We start from the raw sequence: 20,659 nt of genomic DNA on the forward strand, positions 1-20,659 counted from the left end.
ACTTAAGGAAATATCTATGCTAGGACGTGATGTCCATATGAATATTTTGCATAACACTTGTGTATGATTTACGTCTTATAACTATGTCACCGTTGTCTGAGAGAGAGATCAAGTGAACCTATATGAACCTAGGTCCATTGCTTACATAAGAGTAAAACCTTAGTCACGTCCTCTTGAATTGTAGAAGATTGGGAGATATTTGTGTTTTCTAACATTCATAACCTTGTTGCAACATCTTTGAAAACAACCAATCACACATTGACACTTTAAACTGTTCATTGCATAGATAACTAGAATTATGACACTATAGTTTGAGGGAATAAAGTGCTTTACCTACTTCGTCCGGTGGCCTGATACCCTATACTTCCACATTGAGAAGTGCTACATCGATCCCTTGCACTTGGGAGCTATCACACTAGCATCCCACTCTGGTGTCCCAGTCTCTTGTGCCACAAAGCACACACATCATGTTTCCGCAATGCATTGACACAAGCATCAAAGAAGCTTAGCATGAATATGATACAAAATTAAAGCCATTTTATCTTCTGAAACAATAAGATTTTCTTTAGTGATCTTGTATTGCGTATTTCTAAATATGCTCAAGTACCCATCTCCATCACGAAACCCCATCCGAGATAATGTTGACTAGTAGGGCCTCAACATGCCTACCCGACTTGAACACTAGTGTCATACCATTTTCAGTCTTCAAGTGTGCATATCCTCCTATAGTGTTTTTTGCTCTATCATTGCTTTCCATATTCACAACACCAAAATCATTTGTTGTGTAGTTTGTGAAGAGCTCTCTATGCGTTCCCAACATAACAACAACAACAACCAAGCCTTTCAGTCCCAAACAAGTTGGGGTAGGCTAGAGTTGAAACCCATAAGATCTCGAAGCCAAGTCATGGTTCTGGAACGTGGATAGCTTAGTTCCACGCACCCCTGTCCATGGCTAAATCTTTGTCGATATTCCAAACCTTCAGGTCTCTCTTAACGGACTCCTCCCATGTCAAGTTTGGTCTATCACGACCCCTCTTAACATTCTCAGCACGCTTTATCCGTCCGCTATGCAGTGGCGCTTTCGGAGGCCTCCGTTGGATATGTCCAAACCATCTGAGACGATGTTGGACCAGCTTCTCTTCAATCGGCGGTACCCCAACTCTCTCCCGTATATCGTCATTCCGTACCCGATCTACTCACCAAAAAAGCAGCTCAATCGAATATCATTTGCCTATCAAACTGCTCGCCTACCAAAACTAATCTATGTTGAAACTGCAGTAGTCTAAAGTAAAAAAAAAACGCTGTCATATCTTGTTCACCACAAACCTACCAGATAACCAGATCAAAGTACTCAGAGTAAGGAAAAAATTCACAAAGTTTGGAGCCAATCGAATCAAGCTTGAGTCTCCAATCATTGGCTTGAAGACATGCTAGCCAGATCTAAGAAATATGGATATAAAACACCCCTCTTTCCTCCTCTGTTCTCACTTACTTGTGTTGTTTTTGTGTGTTCTCTCACCCTCTTATCGAGAAGCCATGTTTTGGCTTCTCTCTTGCTCGCTCACACAGCCACCAAAGGTTGCTAAGGTCAGTGACGGACCCAGCAAAATATATGAGTAGGGGCATTCCTTGTATAATTTGCAAAATCTGAAGAAGTTTTAGTCAAATATGAACGAACACTCAAAAAATTCGAAATTTTGAGTGCCCCCACTGAGCTACACTTGGGTCCACCCCTAGGTAAGGTTTTCTCCTTTTCACCTCTCAAGAAGGCAGCTCAGCCGTCAAATGTGAATCTTGATGAAGAGTTCATACGTGTTGAATATCTTGGGCTGTCAGTACATCTCCAAATGGAGGAGCATGGCCCAACACATGTATCAAGCAGAGGCATTGGACGGACAAGGAGGATTATATCCAGCATGGATATCTACATATTCCACGGATCGGCCCTCAAACGGTTTGACTATCTTTTATGTTCTATTTCTGCACATACTTACCTTCTTCTTGTATTGTCTTGATGCAATATTTAGGTCTATCGAAAATTAAAAGTGGGTTATATGCATTATTGATACAGAGAGCGGAGGTAATATTCTTTCCATGTTGTAAATAGAAGAAGTAGACTAATATGCTGCTCTGTGTTCCCTCACTGGAGTATGAGCATTTAAGTAGACCACCAAATCATTTCACTTGGTTATAGAGACATTTATCAAACGCATGAACAAAACACACCCAATTGAAAGCATAATCATATACGTATACACAAACTGGAAACAAGCAACCATGTTTCCCCAAGAAAAAAACCAAGCAACACGGATGTACTGAACAATTCTTGCTACCACAACTATAGATTCAGGAAAATCATCCATGCGATGCACGTTTCACCATTGCTGATCTTCACCCCTTCACGTTACGCCGTGATCCGACCCTCGAAAGCGCGGTCATCCTCTTGAGGACCTTGGAGATCTTGGCCAGGCTCGGTTTGCCACCTCCGAAGTTCATCTTCCTGGTGGAGAACTTGAGAGCCTGAAGGCAGCACAGCTGCCTCACTGTACCTTCATCGTCGACATCTTCATCCTCCTCTAACTCACCTTCGTCCACGAGTTCGTCTTGCGCGTTCCCCCTTTTCGCCTTGCTGCCGCCACGCTTCGTGTCGCCGGCAGTGGCGCTGCTGCCCCCGCCTGTCTCGTAGGCCTCCCAGAGCATGTCCATGTCGTCACTGCATGCCCCGACGACGGCGCGGTCGCGGAGGAGCTTGAGCTGGATCCTTTCCTCGTAGAGTTTGCACGCCAGCGTCCTCTTCCATTCCTTCTCCTTGCCCGGTGACGCCTCACCGACGAGGCTCTCCGACGAGATTCGTGTGTGCACGCGCCGAGCGATGGATGTCGACTTCAGGGGATTCTCCTCCCTGGCATCATCCTGCAGGGTTTCAGATTCTTCATCCGCATCCTTGTGCTCCTGATCGCCTAACTCTTTCAGAGGTTCCACATCTTGGAAGTCTTGTTCATTCTGGGTGTCCATGTGGCTCTGCTCTTGCAATTCTGGTTCTGGCTGCACATTCTGTTCTTGCATTTCTTCTTGGGTTTGCTCAATCGGGGCGTTTTCTTCAGGTTCCAGTTCTTTGCTGCATTTTTCGGTCTTCGACTGCAACAATTCCTTGACATCTACAAATTCCTGCTCTGGCTGTTCTCTGTAAGATTCTCCGACGGAAGCAATCTCTTGAGCAAGGTCGCTGAATGTTTTGTTGCAAGATTCCTTCTCTGGCTGGTCAGATTCTCCAACAGAAACAATGTCTTGAGCAAGGTCACTGAATTTTTTGTTGCAAGATTCTTTCTCTGTCTGGTCAGATTCTCCAACAGAAACAATCTCTTGAGCAAGTTGGTTTACACCGCCTTCTTTGTTGCAAGATTCGGTCTCCAATTGTATGATTACCTTCACATCCTTAAATGAGGCCTTCTCCAGACTGTTATCCACCGGAATCTTCTCAAGGGTGTCATCAGGAACTCGCTTCAAATTGCCAGATGTCACGTCTTCCCACTGTCTTATTCGCCGAGAAATCGAGGAATGTGACTTGGGCCACTCACATTTCTTGGTCTCCACCGGCACGGGATCACACTCCAATCTCTTCTCCTCAACCCCACCACCGACTCCACCATCTATCACTGACAAGCTTATACTCTGTACCTCGATGCTTTTCTCCTGCTCTTTTATTTCTTGGACGAATAATGTCTCACTTTGACAGCAATGCTCTGAAGAAGAAGGAGAAGAGACAGGACCCTTGAGATGCTCAGAAACTACATTCTTGTCCTCAATTTTATCCTTGAAGACATCTTCATAAAAATCCCCATGTTCCAGGAAGATCTCTTCTCCAATTGGACTCTGCAATGTGACCCTGATGCCCTCTTCGTCTTGGGTACCTGACAAGAAGAAGGTCTTCTCTTCCAAGAGAAAGCAAGAACCAGCACTGATGTCGCACAGCTCACCCATGATCTCGCCGACGCGGAGAACCGCGGCGACGTCAGCTGGACCGAGAACGAAGGAGCAGAGCTGCCCAACCAGGCTGACGCCTCCGCCGTCCGGCCGGAGCTCGGCGCAGAGCGCGGCGACGGCAATGCCGCAGGTCCTCCCGAGTGAGCTCACCCCCGGCCACCCCGTGGTGACGTACGGGCCGGCGGTGACGAGCACAGCCAGGAGCAGGGACGTGGAGACGAGGAGCGGGCAGAAGAAGGAGGCCAGCCAGAGGAGGTAGCGGGAGAAGAAGAGGACGTAGGCGGCGTGGAGCGGGTGTGAGGCGAGGAAGGCCGCGGCGCCGAGCAGGTCGTGGAGGACCGAGAACACCAGCGCATTGCCGCCGTAGTCGTGGACTCCTCCAGCGCTGTCGCTGTCGATGCGCAGCTGTGCGGCCATTGTCGTCTTCCTCTCCGTCGATCTTGTGCTCCCTCGGTGCCGCCGGGCTTTGTCTGCTATTAGATGCTACCAACCCGTGCCGTTGCTCCTTGGATCGATGCAAGAGGAGGCATTGTGGCTCGTTGTGGTGAGGTTCTCTTCGGCATGGTCTGAGAGGGGAATGGAGGGGAAAGAGATTGATGGAAGGAAAGAGAAAGGGGTGGCAGGGTAAGAATGATTGGGGAGGAGGAGGAGGATGTGCTTCATGGTGATTTGAAGCTGTAAATAGTGTAACTTTATAGATGTGAGAAAGTGAGATGTATATGCTATTACATGTTTGAGCAGTAAAACAAGTAAAAAAAAAGAAGACTTACTGTTAGGTGATGGAACCGTGCATCTTCCATAAACCCCAACTGACTGTATTGTATACCCCCTTCTCGTATTGCTTCACATTGCCTTCCAAGGCTTGTATTGTATGCGTAGCTGAGAGTTCAAGAAGTTTCTGCAAAACCTCACTTCAGGGGAAGAGCACATGCAAATATTTTATTCATCTTCTTCCTCCATTCAAGGTTAAAATATCCTTTCTAATTCTAAGAGATGGTTGTCCATTTATACATGGGGTTTGTTCTAGGAATATTATCATGAGTGATTGGACACATAAAAATACATCAATTAGTTAATATAAATATTTTGACACATAAAGGTACATCGATCAATTAAAATTATTCCGAAACCTTTTTGTTTGTTTGTTTGTTTATTTGTATGTTTGTTTGATTGTTTATTTGTTTGTCGTTGTTCCTTCGAAAAAACCCTTTGGTTTTGGATGTTCATTGCTGCCAGAAATGATATTGATTTTGCTAAAAAGTAGAAAGAGTGTACTATGAAAAAAAATCTCCTTTTCATCCAAATATTTCTATAAATACGCCTGCCAAAAAGGTAGGAGTTGTATGTCAAGCACATCTATTATGACTGTAAAATAAAAGGTGGAATACAAGTAATCATTGTAAAGGCACCTAGGGATGCCTATGGGGCCTCTTTTCTCGTACTCCAGTGGGAAATTCGTCCACTAGGGGATCTAAATTGGGGATGGGAATTAAAAGGTCTCCACATCCGCGATCCCCGCTATTCCCCGTTATACATGTATATATATATATATATATATACATGGTGCCCCAATTATATGCCCACGGGCACCAAGGAGCATGGGCACCATGCATCGTGACCGCACGATGGGTATCTGGATTCTGCTGGCTGATCGGGTTTCTACTTTCGGGTTAACCCGTTAGCGTAGGTATATTAGGAAATATTTGCATGCACGCTGCATGAGAAGAGAGATGTGATTTTTTTAAGTTACTAAATATTTTGTTGCCTTGTTTGGTGAACTACATAATTTCATACCTGATCAATTGCCTTGTATGCACCGTGCCTGATTATTGGGCGTTTATTAATCCGAACGAGGTATGTAGAATGATTTGGGCGAGAATTAAGGTATATGTAGGCCCAGCTATCGTCGATTTGAAAAATCCGTCGTCCTTGATTAGTGGGATTTTGATACAAGGGAATTAGGAAAGCATAGCCGTGTTCTTAAAGGCATTTGGTGGCCCAACATTTCTACATTTGGAAGTATCCTTCGCCCAAAATTAGCAGGCTCATTACTATAAACGAGGATGGTGCATATTTGTCATTCAGTTTATATGGTGGCCCAACATTTCTATATTTGGAAAATCAAATTGGGAAGATGCACAAAATAAGTTTGCACGGTTAATAGAAACAATTTTGGAAAGTTTAATTCGGGTATATATAATATTAAATGCTCCTTAATATCTACTGTATATTCATTTACTCATTTTTTTATGATACGTGGTTAACAAATACAGAGTACTATTAGTGCCGCACATTGTACTGGGTATGCATACGACCAAGTATGGTTGTCAAAATGGGAAATGACGACCATTAGGTGTACTAGTTAAACTACATAGTCTATAAATTCTAACGTCACATCAGTTGTATTCACATACCTTCATATGATCTTTAGGCAATATAAGCAATGGACACCTCTTAGTCGATGACCTTATGTAAAATAATCTTGCGACAAATCAATTTGAGATGTTGCGATATGTAATCATTGATAGGTCTTTGTGTCTTATTTGCCCGAGGTATCGAGGTACCGAGAAATTTCCCTAGGAATATGATGGTTCAGCTCGATACCTTGAGGTGTGAGGGTGTATGATAATATCTCGGGGTATTGGTATCGAGGTATTGATCTACTGTCTGAGTAGTATGAAAGCTCGTGTAGGTATGGAGGGATTGAGCTGGTGTTCTGAGGTATCGAGGTATCGATGTATTGTCTTGTAGGTATCAAGGGATCGAGCTATTTGTACGAGGAGTATATGCAAGCTCTTATAGGTATCGAGGGATCGACCACTTTGTCCGATGGGTATGAGAGCTCTTGTAGGTATCGAGTTGTTGTCCTAGGTATCTAGGTATCGATATATTGTCTTATAGATATCGAGGTATGGATGTGTGAACGTATCGATGTATTGTATTGTAGGTATTGGGTCAACCACTTTGTCCAATGAGTATGAGAGCTCTTATAGGTATCGATTTGTTGTCCTAGGTATCTCTGTGTCGATGTATTGTCTTGCAGGTATTGAGGGGTCGAGCTGTTTGACAGAGGTATGTAGATATCGACATCCTAGGTATCTAGGTATCGATCTATTGTCTTGTAGGTATTGAGGTGTTGAGCTGTTTGACAGAGGTATGTAGATATCGATGTATCAAGGTATCGATGTGTCACAATATCGATGTGTTGTCTTATAGGTATCGAGGGGTCGACCCCATTGTTTAAGGAGCATGAGAGCTCTTATAGGGATCGTAGGATCAAGTTGTTGTTCTAGGTATTCATATATCGATGTTTTGTTTTGTAGGTATCGAGGGGTCGAGTTATTTGACTAAGGAGTATGAGAGCTCACGTTGATATCATGGGGTGTGAGGTATGTTGAAAGTACCAATACCTACATTTTGAGCACCATGAGGAGCTCAGGTCGTATCATACTCGAGGTACCAGTATCGAGTTATCGAGCTATTGTCCTAGGTATCTAGGTATCGATGTATTGTCCTAGGTATCTAGGTATCGATGTATTGTTCTAGGTATCGATGTATTGTTTTGTACGTACTGGCCTAGGTATCTAGGTATCGATGTATTGTCCTAGGTATCTAGGTATCGCTGTATTGTCCTAGGTATCTAGGTATCGATGTATTGTCTTGTACGTAAAGAAGTATGTAGGTATCAATGTATTGTTTTGTAGGTATTGAGGGGTCGAGCTGTTTGAAAGAGGTATGTATGTATCGATGGATCAAGGTATCGATGTGCCAGGGTATCGATGTGTTATCGTGTAGGTATTGAGTGGCATCGATGTGTTTTCTTGTAGTTATCGAGCTATTGAACAAGGTATCTAGTTATCAAGCTATCGTCCTAGCTATCTAGGTATCGATGTATTGTCCTACATGTATTGAGGGGTCAAGCTGTTTGAAAGAGGTATGCAGGTATTAATGTATGAAGGTATCGATGTGTCAAGGTATCGATGTATTGTCTTGTAGGTATCAAGGGGTCGACCCCATTGTTTAAGAAGCATGAGAGATCTTATAGGTGTCGAGGGATCGAGCTGTTTTCCGAGGTATCTAGAAATCGATGTTTTGTCTTTTAGGTATCGAGGGATCAAGTTATTTGACTAAGGAGTATGAGAGTTCACGTTGATATCGTGGGGTGTGATGTATCGAGGTATTATGCAAGGAGTATAAGAGATCATGACGATACCTCGGGGTAACATGGTATGTTTGGGGAACACCTATACCTAGTATAAATTATTGGGGAAGGGAATAAAACCTCTTATTATGAGCGTTGTGAGGAATTCAGGGTTTATCAAGGATTATGAGAGGTCTTCTAGGTAACTTGGGTATCAGGGTACGTTGGAAATACCGATACCTAGTATGAGTTGTTGGGAAAGGGGAGAGTACATCTTATTGTGAGCATCATGGGAGACCTAGATCATGTTACACTCGAGGCACATATAATGTTATACTTGATTGTATACTCAAATTTTTTACATACTCGAGGTACCTGGTGAAGTTTTAGTTATGTTGTACCATGTTTCCGCAAAAAAACGATAGCAGTGCGAGCTAGAATGATACTTTTCGAGAATTGTGAGCATTCTGGTGGTTAGTAAGGGTATGTGCCCGTGGGCATATAATAGGTAGATGTTCAGATATGATACCTGATAGCAAAGAAATATTGTATTGAATATCTTAGGAGAACGAAAAAAACATCTTAAAACCATTATCGGTACCCTAGTATTTCCAGAAGCAGACATATTGTATTTATTACAGAAAAAGAGAAAGTATACTAAGCACATCGTTTGAAGCAAACAAAATTGTACTTATTGAAACGATTTCTTATTCTCAGGAATGACAACACGTGTTTTGACATTTTGTAGCCGATGTGTCATCTTCCGACTAACTCTGTCCACATGTGTTGCCTCTTGGATCTCTAAATGTGTACTGTATCATCAATTCTTGAAGAAACGACAGCAATGACGCAGCATTCCCTTTGAGTGGAAGAATATCCATCAGAATGTCGGTTCTAATCTCATCCATGCAATCCTGTGTTGAGAAAGATAAATAAATAAACAACATGAACATATGAGTATTCAGATATTTCAGCTTCCGTGTACACGCAGTGCCATTACAGTCCCTCATCAGCACTAAATTGTAGATTCCACTTTCAACCCTCCAAATTTGTATGTACTTGATATTTCTATTAGAACGATTTTTTTAAAAGTATGTGAAAAAATAGTTTGCGCTCTGATTGGGGATGGTTTACCTAGAAATTGGGAGGATAAATTTAATAGGAATTGTTTACCAGCTGGGCGGAGGTCCATGAAGCCATCATCATGGTGGTGTCCGCGGATAGCCATATTACGGCGGCCAGTCAAAGATGCATGTTTTTTTCTAGCACTAGCACACTTTTATAGCCTGGACACCAAGATACCTACAATTAACAAAAAATTGATAAATGTTCATGGATTTCAGAGTGAAGATGAACGAGATGATATGCACGGCAGCCACAGCTACATAGGCACCCGTGCGGCGAAAATTTTAGCCACGGAAAATGTCAATATCTGAGATCTGCCTGGCAGCCATGACTGATGCGGGCATACAAAAAATCATGAACATACAATCACGGCACCATGACATACCTCGACCAAGCAGGGTCCAAACAGATGTTTACTCGTCTAAGGTTAGAAAATGATTTGCAACCTTTGGTGTGAATTTCTGCACTGATTGGGATCTTATAAATACGTGGGAGGTATGTGTTCAATTTGTTTTTTTTTAAGCAATTATGGACACGTAAATCAGGGCTGATTGAAAATACGAAAATAGGCATGCATTTTCTTTGGCAAGAGATTGCTATATTGATCTTTCCAATCATGGCCGGTGCATGCATGCAAATCAAAAATGGAAATATCTTAGAATTATCGTTGGAGCTGAGAAAACGGGTTTGCTCCTTCACTAACGGGTTGCATCACAAGATATACACGGATTCCTCTCATCTTCTGGAAATCAATCCAACGGCTGGCGATCTGGGAGCCTGGACACCATGGTGCCCCAATTACTTAGGAAGCTCAAATGGGGCACCAAGGAGCATGGGCACCATGCATCGTGACCGCACGATGGGTATCTGGATTCTGCTGGCTGATCGGGTTTCTACTTTCGGGTTAACCCGTTAGCGTAGGTATATTAGGAAATATTTGCATGCACGCTGCATGAGAAGAGAGATGTGATTTTTTTAAGTTACTAAATATTTTGTTGCCTTGTTTGGTGAACTACATAATTTCATACCTGATCAATTGCCTTGTATGCACCGTGCCCGATTATTGGGCGTTTATTAATCCGAACGAGGTATGTAGAATGATTTGGGCGAGAATTAAGGTATATGTAGGCCCAACTATCGTCGATTTGAAAAATCCGTCGTCCTTGATTAGTGGGATTTTGATACAAGGGAATTAGGAAAGCATAGCCGTGTTCTTAAAGGCATTTGGTGGCCCAACATTTCTACATTGCTTTACCTATATATATATATATATATATATATATATATATATATATATATATATATATATCAATCCAACGGCTGGCGATCTGGGAGCCTGGACACCATGGTGCCCCAATTACTTTACCTATATATATATATATATATATATATACATCGGTATATTTTTATATGAAATATGTTGTAATATTATGCCTAGAGTAGTATATTATAATAATATTTAACATATCATACTAATTTGTTGTTATTTTACCAATAAATGAAGACCTTTGTAAGGAATTCTCAGATGACGAAATCAGTACTGCACTATTCCAAATTGGCCCTTTAAAAGCACCTGGAGCAGATGGTTTTCCAGCACGTTTTTACCAGAGACACTGGGGCACTCTAAAGGAAGATGTGATCAAAGGGGTGAAAGAATTTTTCAAGACAGGTTATATGCCTGATGGAGTCAACGACACAGTGATTGTACTAATACCAAAAAAGAACGATCCGGAATCTCTTCGAGACTTCAGACCAATAAGCCTGTGTAATGTAATTTACAAGGTTGTCTCAAAATGCCTAGTGAACAGGTTAAGACCACTGCTGCAAGAAATAATCTCTCCAACCCAGAGCACCTTCATACCTGGGAGATTAATTACTGATAATGCACTAATCGCTTTCGAGTGCATACATGCTCTCCAAGTCCAAAAAGATAAAAAAGGAGAGTTTTGTGCTTATAAATTGGACCTAGCAAAAGCATACGATAGAGTGGATTGGAAATACCTGGAAGGAGCGTTAGTAAAATTGGGTTTTGATGGCAAATGGATTCAATGGATAATGGCTTGTGTAAAATCAGTCACTTATAGGGTCAGACTAAATGGAAATTACCTAAGGAGATTCAACCCAACCAGAGGCCTAAGGCAAGGGGACCCTTTATCCCCGTACCTTTTTTTATTGGTTGCAGAAGGTTTATCCAAATTAATCCAGAATAGTATTGTCGAAGGAAGACTACAAGAACTGAAGATCTGCCGCCATAGTCCAGGGATCTCTCATCTGCTCTTCGCAGATGACAGTTTACTTTTCTTTTGGGCGGAAGAACAGCAAGCTACTGAAGTGAAGAATATATTAAATCACTATGAACAGGCCACAGGTCAGCTCCTCAGTCTAGGAAAATGCTCCTTACTTCTAGGAAAAAATGTCACTGAAGTAAAGGGGAAAAAGGTCATGGAGATTTTAAATGTTCAAAACACTAGCTTTGAGGAGAAATATCTGGGCTTACCTGTACCAGAAGGACGTATGAAAAATGACAAGTTTGTTCCAATAAAAGAGACTTATAAGAAGAAAATGTCTGATTGGTCGGAAAAATATCTCTCAGGTGCAGCGAAGGAGGTACAAATTAAGGCAGTTATGCAAGCTATAACGACATATACCATGAGTGTCTTCAAATTCTCTGTAGGGCTATGTGATGAACTGATGCAATTGATAAGACAATTCTGGTGGGGGGATGAGCATGACCGAAGGAATATCCACTGGACAAGCTGGGAAAATCTCACAAAGAGCAAATACCAAGGAGGAATGGGTTTCAAGGATCTCAAGCTTTTCAACCAAGCATTGTTGGCCGGACAAGCTCGGCGCCTAATTGCCTTCCCCGACGACCTCCGTGCAAGACCGATGAAGGCAAAGTACTACCCTAAAGGTGAGCTCACAGACACAGCTTTTATTCAAAATCCATCACCTTGTTGGCAGGGAATCACCCATGGTCTTGAATTATTAAAAAAAGGAATTGTGTGGAAAATTGGTAATGGAAAGAAAGTTAGGATCTGGCGGGATAATTGGATTCCTAGAGGGGAGTTTAAGATTACAAAAAATCTATCAAAGTCTCGCCTTAGGAAAGTTAAAGATATCATTGACCAGGATAACAGAGAATGGAAGGAAGATGTGGTGAAGCAAATCTTCATGGCTCATGATGCAGAGGAGGTTTTAAAAATAAGACTACCACAGAGTGATAGCGAGGACTTCATCTCATGGCAGTTTGAGAAATCAGGACAGTTCTCTGTTCGAAGTGCATACAAGCTAGCTCTCAATGAGAAAATGGGTATAAAGGCAAGCAACAGCTCCAGCACAAATGGTGATCGCAACCTGTGGAAAAGCATTTGGAAGGCGAATGTACCACCGAAGGTAAAGGTGTTTTCTTGGAAACTAGCGACTAACTCCCTTGCTGTGCAAGAAAACCGCAGTCGGCGTATCCCTAATATAGTCCCAACATGCCATATTTGTGGTATGGATGTTGAAACTGGTCATCATGCAGTCATGGATTGTACAGTTGCGAAAGCCCTACGACAAGAGCTCAGGAAAGTCTGGTCTCTACCTTTCGATTATGCAATGAGATATACAGGCAAAGATTGGGTACTTGTCCTCCTGGACAACCTGAATGAAGATATGAAAGCGAAAGTTATGTTCTTATGGTGGCGTGCCTGGCATCACCGAAATGACTGTACCTTTGGTAAAGGAGATGCAAGCATATCACATTCTGCAATTTTTGTGAAAAACTACCATGACTCGATGCAGTTGATAAAAAATGGAGGAGCTGAAGGGGATAGAAAAGGTAAAAAACCTGTGATGTATACTACTCGCAAAGACAGAAAAGACAAGCTAAAGAAGACCAATTGGGAAGTTGGGAGAAACCTGATGTTGGCTGGACAAAAGTCAATATCGATGCTAGTTTCTCGATAGAACAATCATCTGGCTCATGGGGAGCTGTAGCAAGAGACCATGATGGCAGAGTCTTAGCATCTGCTTGGGGTAGAATTGAACACTGCAGAAGTGCACAGGTATGTGAGGCAATATCCTGTTACGAAGGCCTGAAGCTTACCATCAACGACACTAATAACCGGATAATTATTGAAACGGACTGTCAATCCTTGCTGTCCATCTTCAAGCCTGACAGCGAAGATAGATCAGATGCCAGATTCATCGCAGAGGATTTCAACCGCCTGATACCAGAAGGAAAAAATGTCATTCTAGCTTATAAGAATAGGAATGCTAATAACTTAGCTCATGAGATTGCAAAATTTGCGAGTAGGGAGTTATGTAGTGGTTTGTTGCAGGGTCATGTTCCTTCCCGCGTGTCGGAACTAGCTATGCGCGAATGTAAGCATGTTTTTTCATCTTGATTAATACATAATCCTTTTCAAAAAAAAAGTTGCTTATTTTTTATGTGTAAAACATGTAACATCAAAATTATGAGAAGATCATAATGGGGATGGGGATGAGAAAAAATCTCCTAATTATTAAATGGGGATGAGTATGAGAAGGCACTCCCCGGTGGGGAGTAGACCTGTTGCCATCGTAGAGGCGCCTAAGGTGATGGAGGGTCAATCCGTAATTACGTTGACATCCATGTTGGATAAAAGTATTCCTCGTCGTGCGTCCTTAACCATGTAGACACTTTCATAAACAGATCGCGGAGATGATCAGGAATGGAGTGTAGCTATGCACCGGTAGATAGCCTGCATGAGAGAAGAATTCTTATCATTAAATACATTGTCATTCCTACATAGTCATAGCGACCAAATAACAACAACCACCCATAACCTAATAAGTAGCTTAAACATATGATCCACGCTATTTAGCCAATTGTCTAATATATTTGCAATGATGTGTGGTGTGTATAAAGTAGAACCTATCTGGATAACTCACCTAAATTTGTATCGGAATAATAAGTGGCACTCTCCTCATATTGACAAAAGGCACACTTTTCACTTCCGTGCTAATTACATTTTGCAAGGTTGTCTTTGGTGAATATTACACCTCGATGAAGATTCCACGCAAAAACTTCATTTCTTAGTGGTATCTTCATCTTCCAACATTTTTTTTGTTATTATTCGTCGGTACATCTAGTGGCTAGATTAATGCTTTATACGTAGAATTTACAGAGAATTTACCGCTCTTATGCAAATTCCATCGAAACTCATCAGACCCTACGTCAAATGGACTAAAGCTAGATATTGTAGCAACCAATTCCAAGATGTAAGCTTTGGACCAATGAGATCTCTTTTGAACATTACATTTGATGGAGAAGTTTCCAACACTTTAGCGATCTTATCGTTTTTGAGGCGCACAATATTAAGATGGATACTATTCTTGAACCATGGCATTACCTAGCCATTTATCCTCTAAGAACTTTATTTCCGAACCATCCATTATAGGGAATGAACCGTAAGGGAAGAAAAAAAAATCGTCGCCATAAGACGAGTCCAGAAGTGTGAGTCACTTGGTTTCTAATAAACCTGAGACAATGCACATGAGCCTACATACTTTCTCTTAAGGAGACTTTTGCCACACCCCATCTTCGCTAAGAGGCCTGAAAAAATCCATTACCAAGGAGGACTTTGTTCTTGACCTCGAGGTCATGAATCTCTAGACCTGTTTGATCTTTAGGGCGGCAAACTACATTCCAAGTTGTTAACCGGGGTTTTTTTTCTTCCTATCTTCTTTCCAAAAAAATCTTAATCTGAAGTAGTCCAATGTATAAATAGATAGTATTTTTTTCGATAAAGGAGCAACAGCCCCAGCCTCTGCATCAATTGATACACACAACCTTTTATTAAGCATATAAAGTATCCAGTATCAAGTAACAAGTACGAAAGAAAGAAAAAACAATCATGGGTCCGTCATGGTTGCCACATAAATCAACCAATGGAACAGCGAACATCTAAATAGGCTAGCCATACTCTATACTATTAATGTGTCGCCACCCAGTAGCCCGGTAATAGAAGTCCTGAGTAAGCACCAGCAGTCTGTTGCAGCCAATATCCATATCCTTGCGCTGCTCCTCCGGTAGCAGGAAAGCCCATAACTGTATCCAATGCACAGCTCGAAGAATTACCTGCAAAAAGTTAGTACCCTTTTGATTATTAAAAATCATATCATTTCTAGTGTTCCATATTGTCCAACATATAGCAGATATACCAATCCTAATTTTCTGCTTATCTTTCTTCGAAACTCCATACAACCAGTTCCCAAACATATTATTGATACTAGTAGGTGGCGGAATATTATAAGCAAAGTAAATCATCCGCCAAATAATAGTAGCAAAGGGGCATGCAAGAAACAAATGGTGGACCGTTTCATCAGTACAAAAAACAACACTTTTGAGATCTTGTCCACCTAAGTTTTGCCAAATTGTCCTTAGTAAGTAAGACCTTATTGTTAAGAAACCACATGAAGATTTTTATTTTTAAAGGGATCTTGAGTTTCCACAAATATTTGCGTAAGAATCTAGTATGACCATTCATATAATCAAGATACATACACTTAACAGTAAACATTCCCGACTCTGTAAGCTTCCATACATACTTATCAGGTTCATCTGTGAGATTAATGGTACTAAGTTGTTGACACAAATGCAACCATTCCATATATTTATGATCACTAAGGCCTCTCCTGAAAGTAATGTTCAACAGATTTTGAGCCAACACTGTGGAAACCAAAACATCTCTATGTTGTGCAATATTGTAAAGAGAGGGATATTGTTGTGATAAAGGAACATCCCCTAGCCAGACATCCTCCCAAAAGCGCACCGAAGAACCAACGCCAACTTTGAAAAATCCTCTACTAAAAAAATCAGATTTTACTTTCATAAGACCTTTCCAAAAAGGCGATTCCGTAGGTTTCGCCTCAACTTGCGGTAAAGTTTTAGAGTGTAGATACTTGTTGTGCAAAATTTGGTGCCACATACCCTCTTCAGTTAAAAGTTTGTAAAGCCATTTACTCAGTAAGCATTTGTTCTTTAATTCCAGAACTTCAATACCCAAACCTCCCTGATCTTTCGGTCTACATATTTTATTCCATTTAGATAGTCTATATCTTTTCTTTTTCTCATCAGATTGCCAGAAGAAATTAGATCTATAAAAATCTAGTATTTTTCGAACCCCCACAGGAATCTCCATGAAGGATAACATAAACATCGATAGACTTGTTGATGAGGACATCCCTACTACACCACTACCTCCGTCATTGATAAATGAAGATGAACCTGCTGTGAAGCTCAAGTCCAATGAAGTTCGGATTGGACCAATTACAAGGGCTCGTGCAAAGCTACTTAAAGAACATGTGAACTTGTTTCTAAATGGTACTTTGATTGATGAGAACTTTATACTGCCTAAGTCCTATTACTTATGTATCATCAGGTATCAAGAGGAGACAAGCGTCGCACGAGGAGTAGAGGAGCAGCTGGACATGAAGACGGACGTCAAGATGGACGTGAAGCTGGACATGGAGCTGGACATGAATATATCTCATGGTAGCGCGAGGGAGGAGCGGGAGGCATGCGCGAGAGGAGAAGACGACGTCCAGGCCGGTCCAGCACCCGGTTAGACCGGCCTCCAGACCGGCCAGCCCGGTCCCTGGCCCGGTTGACCAGCCGCCAACCGGATGGGATGCATCGTACCGGCAAAAACCGGAAAGTTGCGAAGTTTCCGGTTGCCGACCGGTTGACCGGATGCCAGACCGGCCGACCCGGTCCCTGGCCCGGTTGACCGGATTCCAGACCGGATTCGTCCGAGTCTGTCTCGACCAGATCTATTCTGGGTCGGTTATTCTTGTATCTTTTCGACCAGAAGTCGTCCCGGACGCCCCCCTAGCTGCTTTAGACCACGTTCAAGATAAACCCTAGTTCTTAGTTGTTTGCTCTAGCAAAACTATTGAATCCCTACACCATATTGCTTGATATTGTGTAGATCCTGAAAAAGTCTTGTGTGATCTGTTGTTCCATTGGGAATTAGACGATTGCAACTTACCGTTTCGTGGTCGGGGGCTATGTCGTGCGCAAGTGTGTGGAGTTGCGAATATCTTGCAGGGTTGAGAGTTGTGGCATTGGCGACAGGGACCAATCGAGAGATCTCGTTGCGTCATACAAGTTATCATTCACTTCATCTTCGTGTTTCTCCTCTGCCATCACCCCGTGATCATCATCACCCCCATTGCTTACTGAGAAGATCGGGCCACCCCTTATCATCTTGGTATCAGATTTCCAGTTTTTCTCGGTAAGCCATCCACAATCCACCCCATAGTTGAGTTGTGAGTGTTTTCCTATCCAGAAAAAGCCATAAAAAGTTAGGGTTAGGGTTTGCCATAGCCTTAGATTGCACTAATTTCAAGTTTTAGTTGCTTTTCGTAGTTGTTTTTGCGTATCTTTTCTTTCCATCTAGTATTTTAGGGTTTGAGTTTACTCTATCATCTTGTGTTACTTTGTCGTTTAGTGTCAAGTTTTTGTTACTCCGAGTCCACATAGCGTACAATGTGCTTGTTCCCAACCATAGACACAGCCTTTCGATATAAAGTGACTAGGAACTTCCCCATAAGAGACTAGTTTTACCGCTCGACAGGCTGCTCGTTAGGTTATCGGTGCTGCATATTTCTGTTGGCCGTGTTATCCAGGAGTTGTGTCAGAAAATCAAAAAAAAAAGAGAGAGAGAAAATTGAAAAGAAGCAAAAAGAGCTACATAGCTGCATGTGTTACAAAAAGAAAAATCCAAAAAGAAAAGTGTAGTGCTAGTTGAATCAAGTGAAGGCCTAAGTTTACTTTACTGCACCTGTAGTTGAGCAATCTTGTGCCTGTCTCGTTGGGCTTTGCTAGTGTCTCTCTTGTGCATTGCAACCTTTCCCACATATAGTTGCATTGCCCCATTATATCGCCTTTTTGAGTGAGTATCATTGGTTGTCTACGGTCAGCGCTAGAGCTTGTTATTGGTGCAAATAGGTAGCCTACCTACAGCCCCATATATACCCTGCTTTGTCGTGTGATTTGTTCTTATACCCTTGATATTCGCTTCGCTACATCCGTGCACTAGTTGTTACTACAAGTGGTAAGCAACACTAATTTACTTTGGAACGGTAAGATCTCCTTTTCTTATCAGTTTTGAGTGAGTTGTGAGAGTACCACCATATATTTTTGATTTAGTGCACTAATCTACTAATGATGTCTGCTAGTGATCATAAACTTGTTAACCAGGAAAACAAGAGTGCTGCCGATATCATCACATGGAGGGAGTATGCGGCTCTTCGTAATGAGATGCGACGTGAATTCCGCGCTCAGGACGATGTGCTTAATGGGAAGGTTGAAGAGATCTTCCAAAAGCTGGATGCTACTCATGTGACCGTCACTACAATGCAAGATCAAATGACGGATGTAAAACGCAGTCTTGCTGATTTGCGTTTAGCTGTTGAGAATCTGACCGCGCAACAACAACAAGAAGATGACGAAGATCCTGAGCTTCAAGATGACGCACACAATGCTCGTGATGCGCCACGTGGTAATCGTCCTCGCGGTTGGGCTCCACTTGGCCGCAATGTTCGTGGACAAGATGAGGAAGATGGGTTGGGTAAGCCCAAGTTTTCTATACCCAAGTTTGAAGGAGGAGCTGATGTTGAAGAATACCTCACTTGGGAGCTCAAGTTTGAGAAGTTGTGGAGCTTACATCCACATTATACTGAAGATCGGAATCAAGCTTGCTTCTTCCGAATTTGATGGCTATGCTTTGCGTTGGTGGGATGCTTTTGTTCGTAACCGAGACGAGGATGGTGAGCAACCTATACGCACATGGTGTGCCATGAAGGAGGCGATGACTTCTCGTTTTGTGCCTACAAATTACTTGCGGAATAAATATGATAAGCTGACTCTATTGAGACAAGGGGTGAAGACTGTGGATGAATACTACATGGAGATGGAGATGCTTATGCAGCGTGGCCGTGACCGTGAGTCTCTCGAGATGACAATGCAGCGTTTCCTCAACGGTTTGAAGTATGATATCAAAGGCATTGTTCGTCACTACAGCTACACCAATATGAATCAATTGTTACATCATGCAAGAGAAGTTGAATCACAGTTGGCTGACGAAGCAACGATCAAAGGTCGAGCTACAGGAGGTGGGAGTTTCACACCCCGCGCGGCACCATCTTCGGCACCGGCGCCTTCGACGCGCTCCGCACCTTACTCTACTTCGCCTAGTAAGCCGGTCTCCAATGTGTCTAACACAAAGAAGTCCGAATCTGCTGCAAGTACGAGTGGCTCTAATGTGTCTACTGCGCGTAACCGTGATATGGTTTGTCATACATGTGGTGGCAAGGGTCACTTTAAGAGAGATTGTCCTAACCGCAAAGTCATGATTATCAATGGGGACAATGAATATGAGACTGGAGATGATGTTGATCCTAATGCTCCAGAAGATGATGACTATGACACTGATGGTGAAGATGCATATCCGTCTGATGCTCGCACCATTGTTGTGTCGCAGCGTGCTCTTAATGTGTTGCCTAGTGCATCTACTCAGCGCTGCAATTTGTTCCAAACAAAGGCTTTAGTTGGTCCTGACAAGGCTTGCAAGGTCATTATTGATGGCGGGAGTTGCCGCAATTTAGCAAGCAAGGTCTCTCAAAAAAAAAGCAAGCAAGGAGTTGTGTACCAAGCTGAAGTTGAAGTATCTACCGCACCCGCATCCATACTATATTCAGTGGTTGAGCGACAATGGTGAGATGAAGGTAAACCACATGGTGCGTGTTGAGTTTGCTATTGGACCGTATAAGGATTGCATTGATTTTGATGTCGTTCCTATGACGGTGTGTCACCTACTATTGGGACGGCCTTGGCTCTATGACCGTTCTGTGAAACACAATGGCCGTGCTAATACATATCACTTGGAGTTCAAGGGCAAGAAAATTAATTTACAGCCTATGACACCACAGCAAATTTTCAATGAGTCTCGTCAGAAAGTTGAAGTCAACTTGGAGGATGCTTCATTAGATAGGCGAGAGAATTGTAATGTTGTGAGTGATATAACGAAAAGTGAGAGAGTGAATTCCTTAGTCTCATTAGCCACCAAAGAAGACATGAGAGAATTTAGTGAGGATCCTACAGCCATGCCTCTTGTGCTTTTGTACAGGGGTGATAACCCACAAGTATAGGGGATCGCAGCAGTCTTCGCGGGTAGTAAAACCCAATTTATTGATTCGACACAAGGGGAGACAAAGAATACTTGAAAGCCTTAACAACGGAGTTGTCAATTCAGCTGCACCTGAAACAGACTTGCTCGCAGGAGTTTATCAAGTAGTAACAGTTTTATAGCAAGAGCGTAGTGAAATAACAAGCAAGCAGAGTAACGTAGACAAAGAAGTGGTGATTATAGTAAACAA

The 20,659-nt window shown here is 42.3% G+C and overlaps 1 protein-coding gene across 1 annotated transcript; it reads right to left on the minus strand.

Annotated features, from left to right (window-relative positions):
* Nucleotides 1-2,391: 2,391 nt before the first annotated feature.
* Nucleotides 2,392-4,401, minus strand: LOC124695689. Its single transcript, XM_047228513.1, has one exon. It carries the CDS (start codon nucleotides 4,399-4,401, stop codon nucleotides 2,392-2,394), a length of 2,010 nt encoding a protein of 669 aa, XP_047084469.1.
* Between the last annotated feature and the right edge of the window lie 16,258 nt (nucleotides 4,402-20,659).

Source organism: Lolium rigidum, chromosome 3, assembly GCF_022539505.1.
Source record: "Lolium rigidum isolate FL_2022 chromosome 3, APGP_CSIRO_Lrig_0.1, whole genome shotgun sequence".
In the NCBI taxonomy this organism is placed as follows: Eukaryota; Viridiplantae; Streptophyta; class Magnoliopsida; order Poales; family Poaceae; genus Lolium; species Lolium rigidum.

Coding starts and splice junctions, on each gene's coding strand:
- LOC124695689 (XM_047228513.1), bottom strand. CDS start 4,401: ATGGCCGCACAGCTGCGCATCGACAGCGACAGCGCTGGAGGAGTCCAC.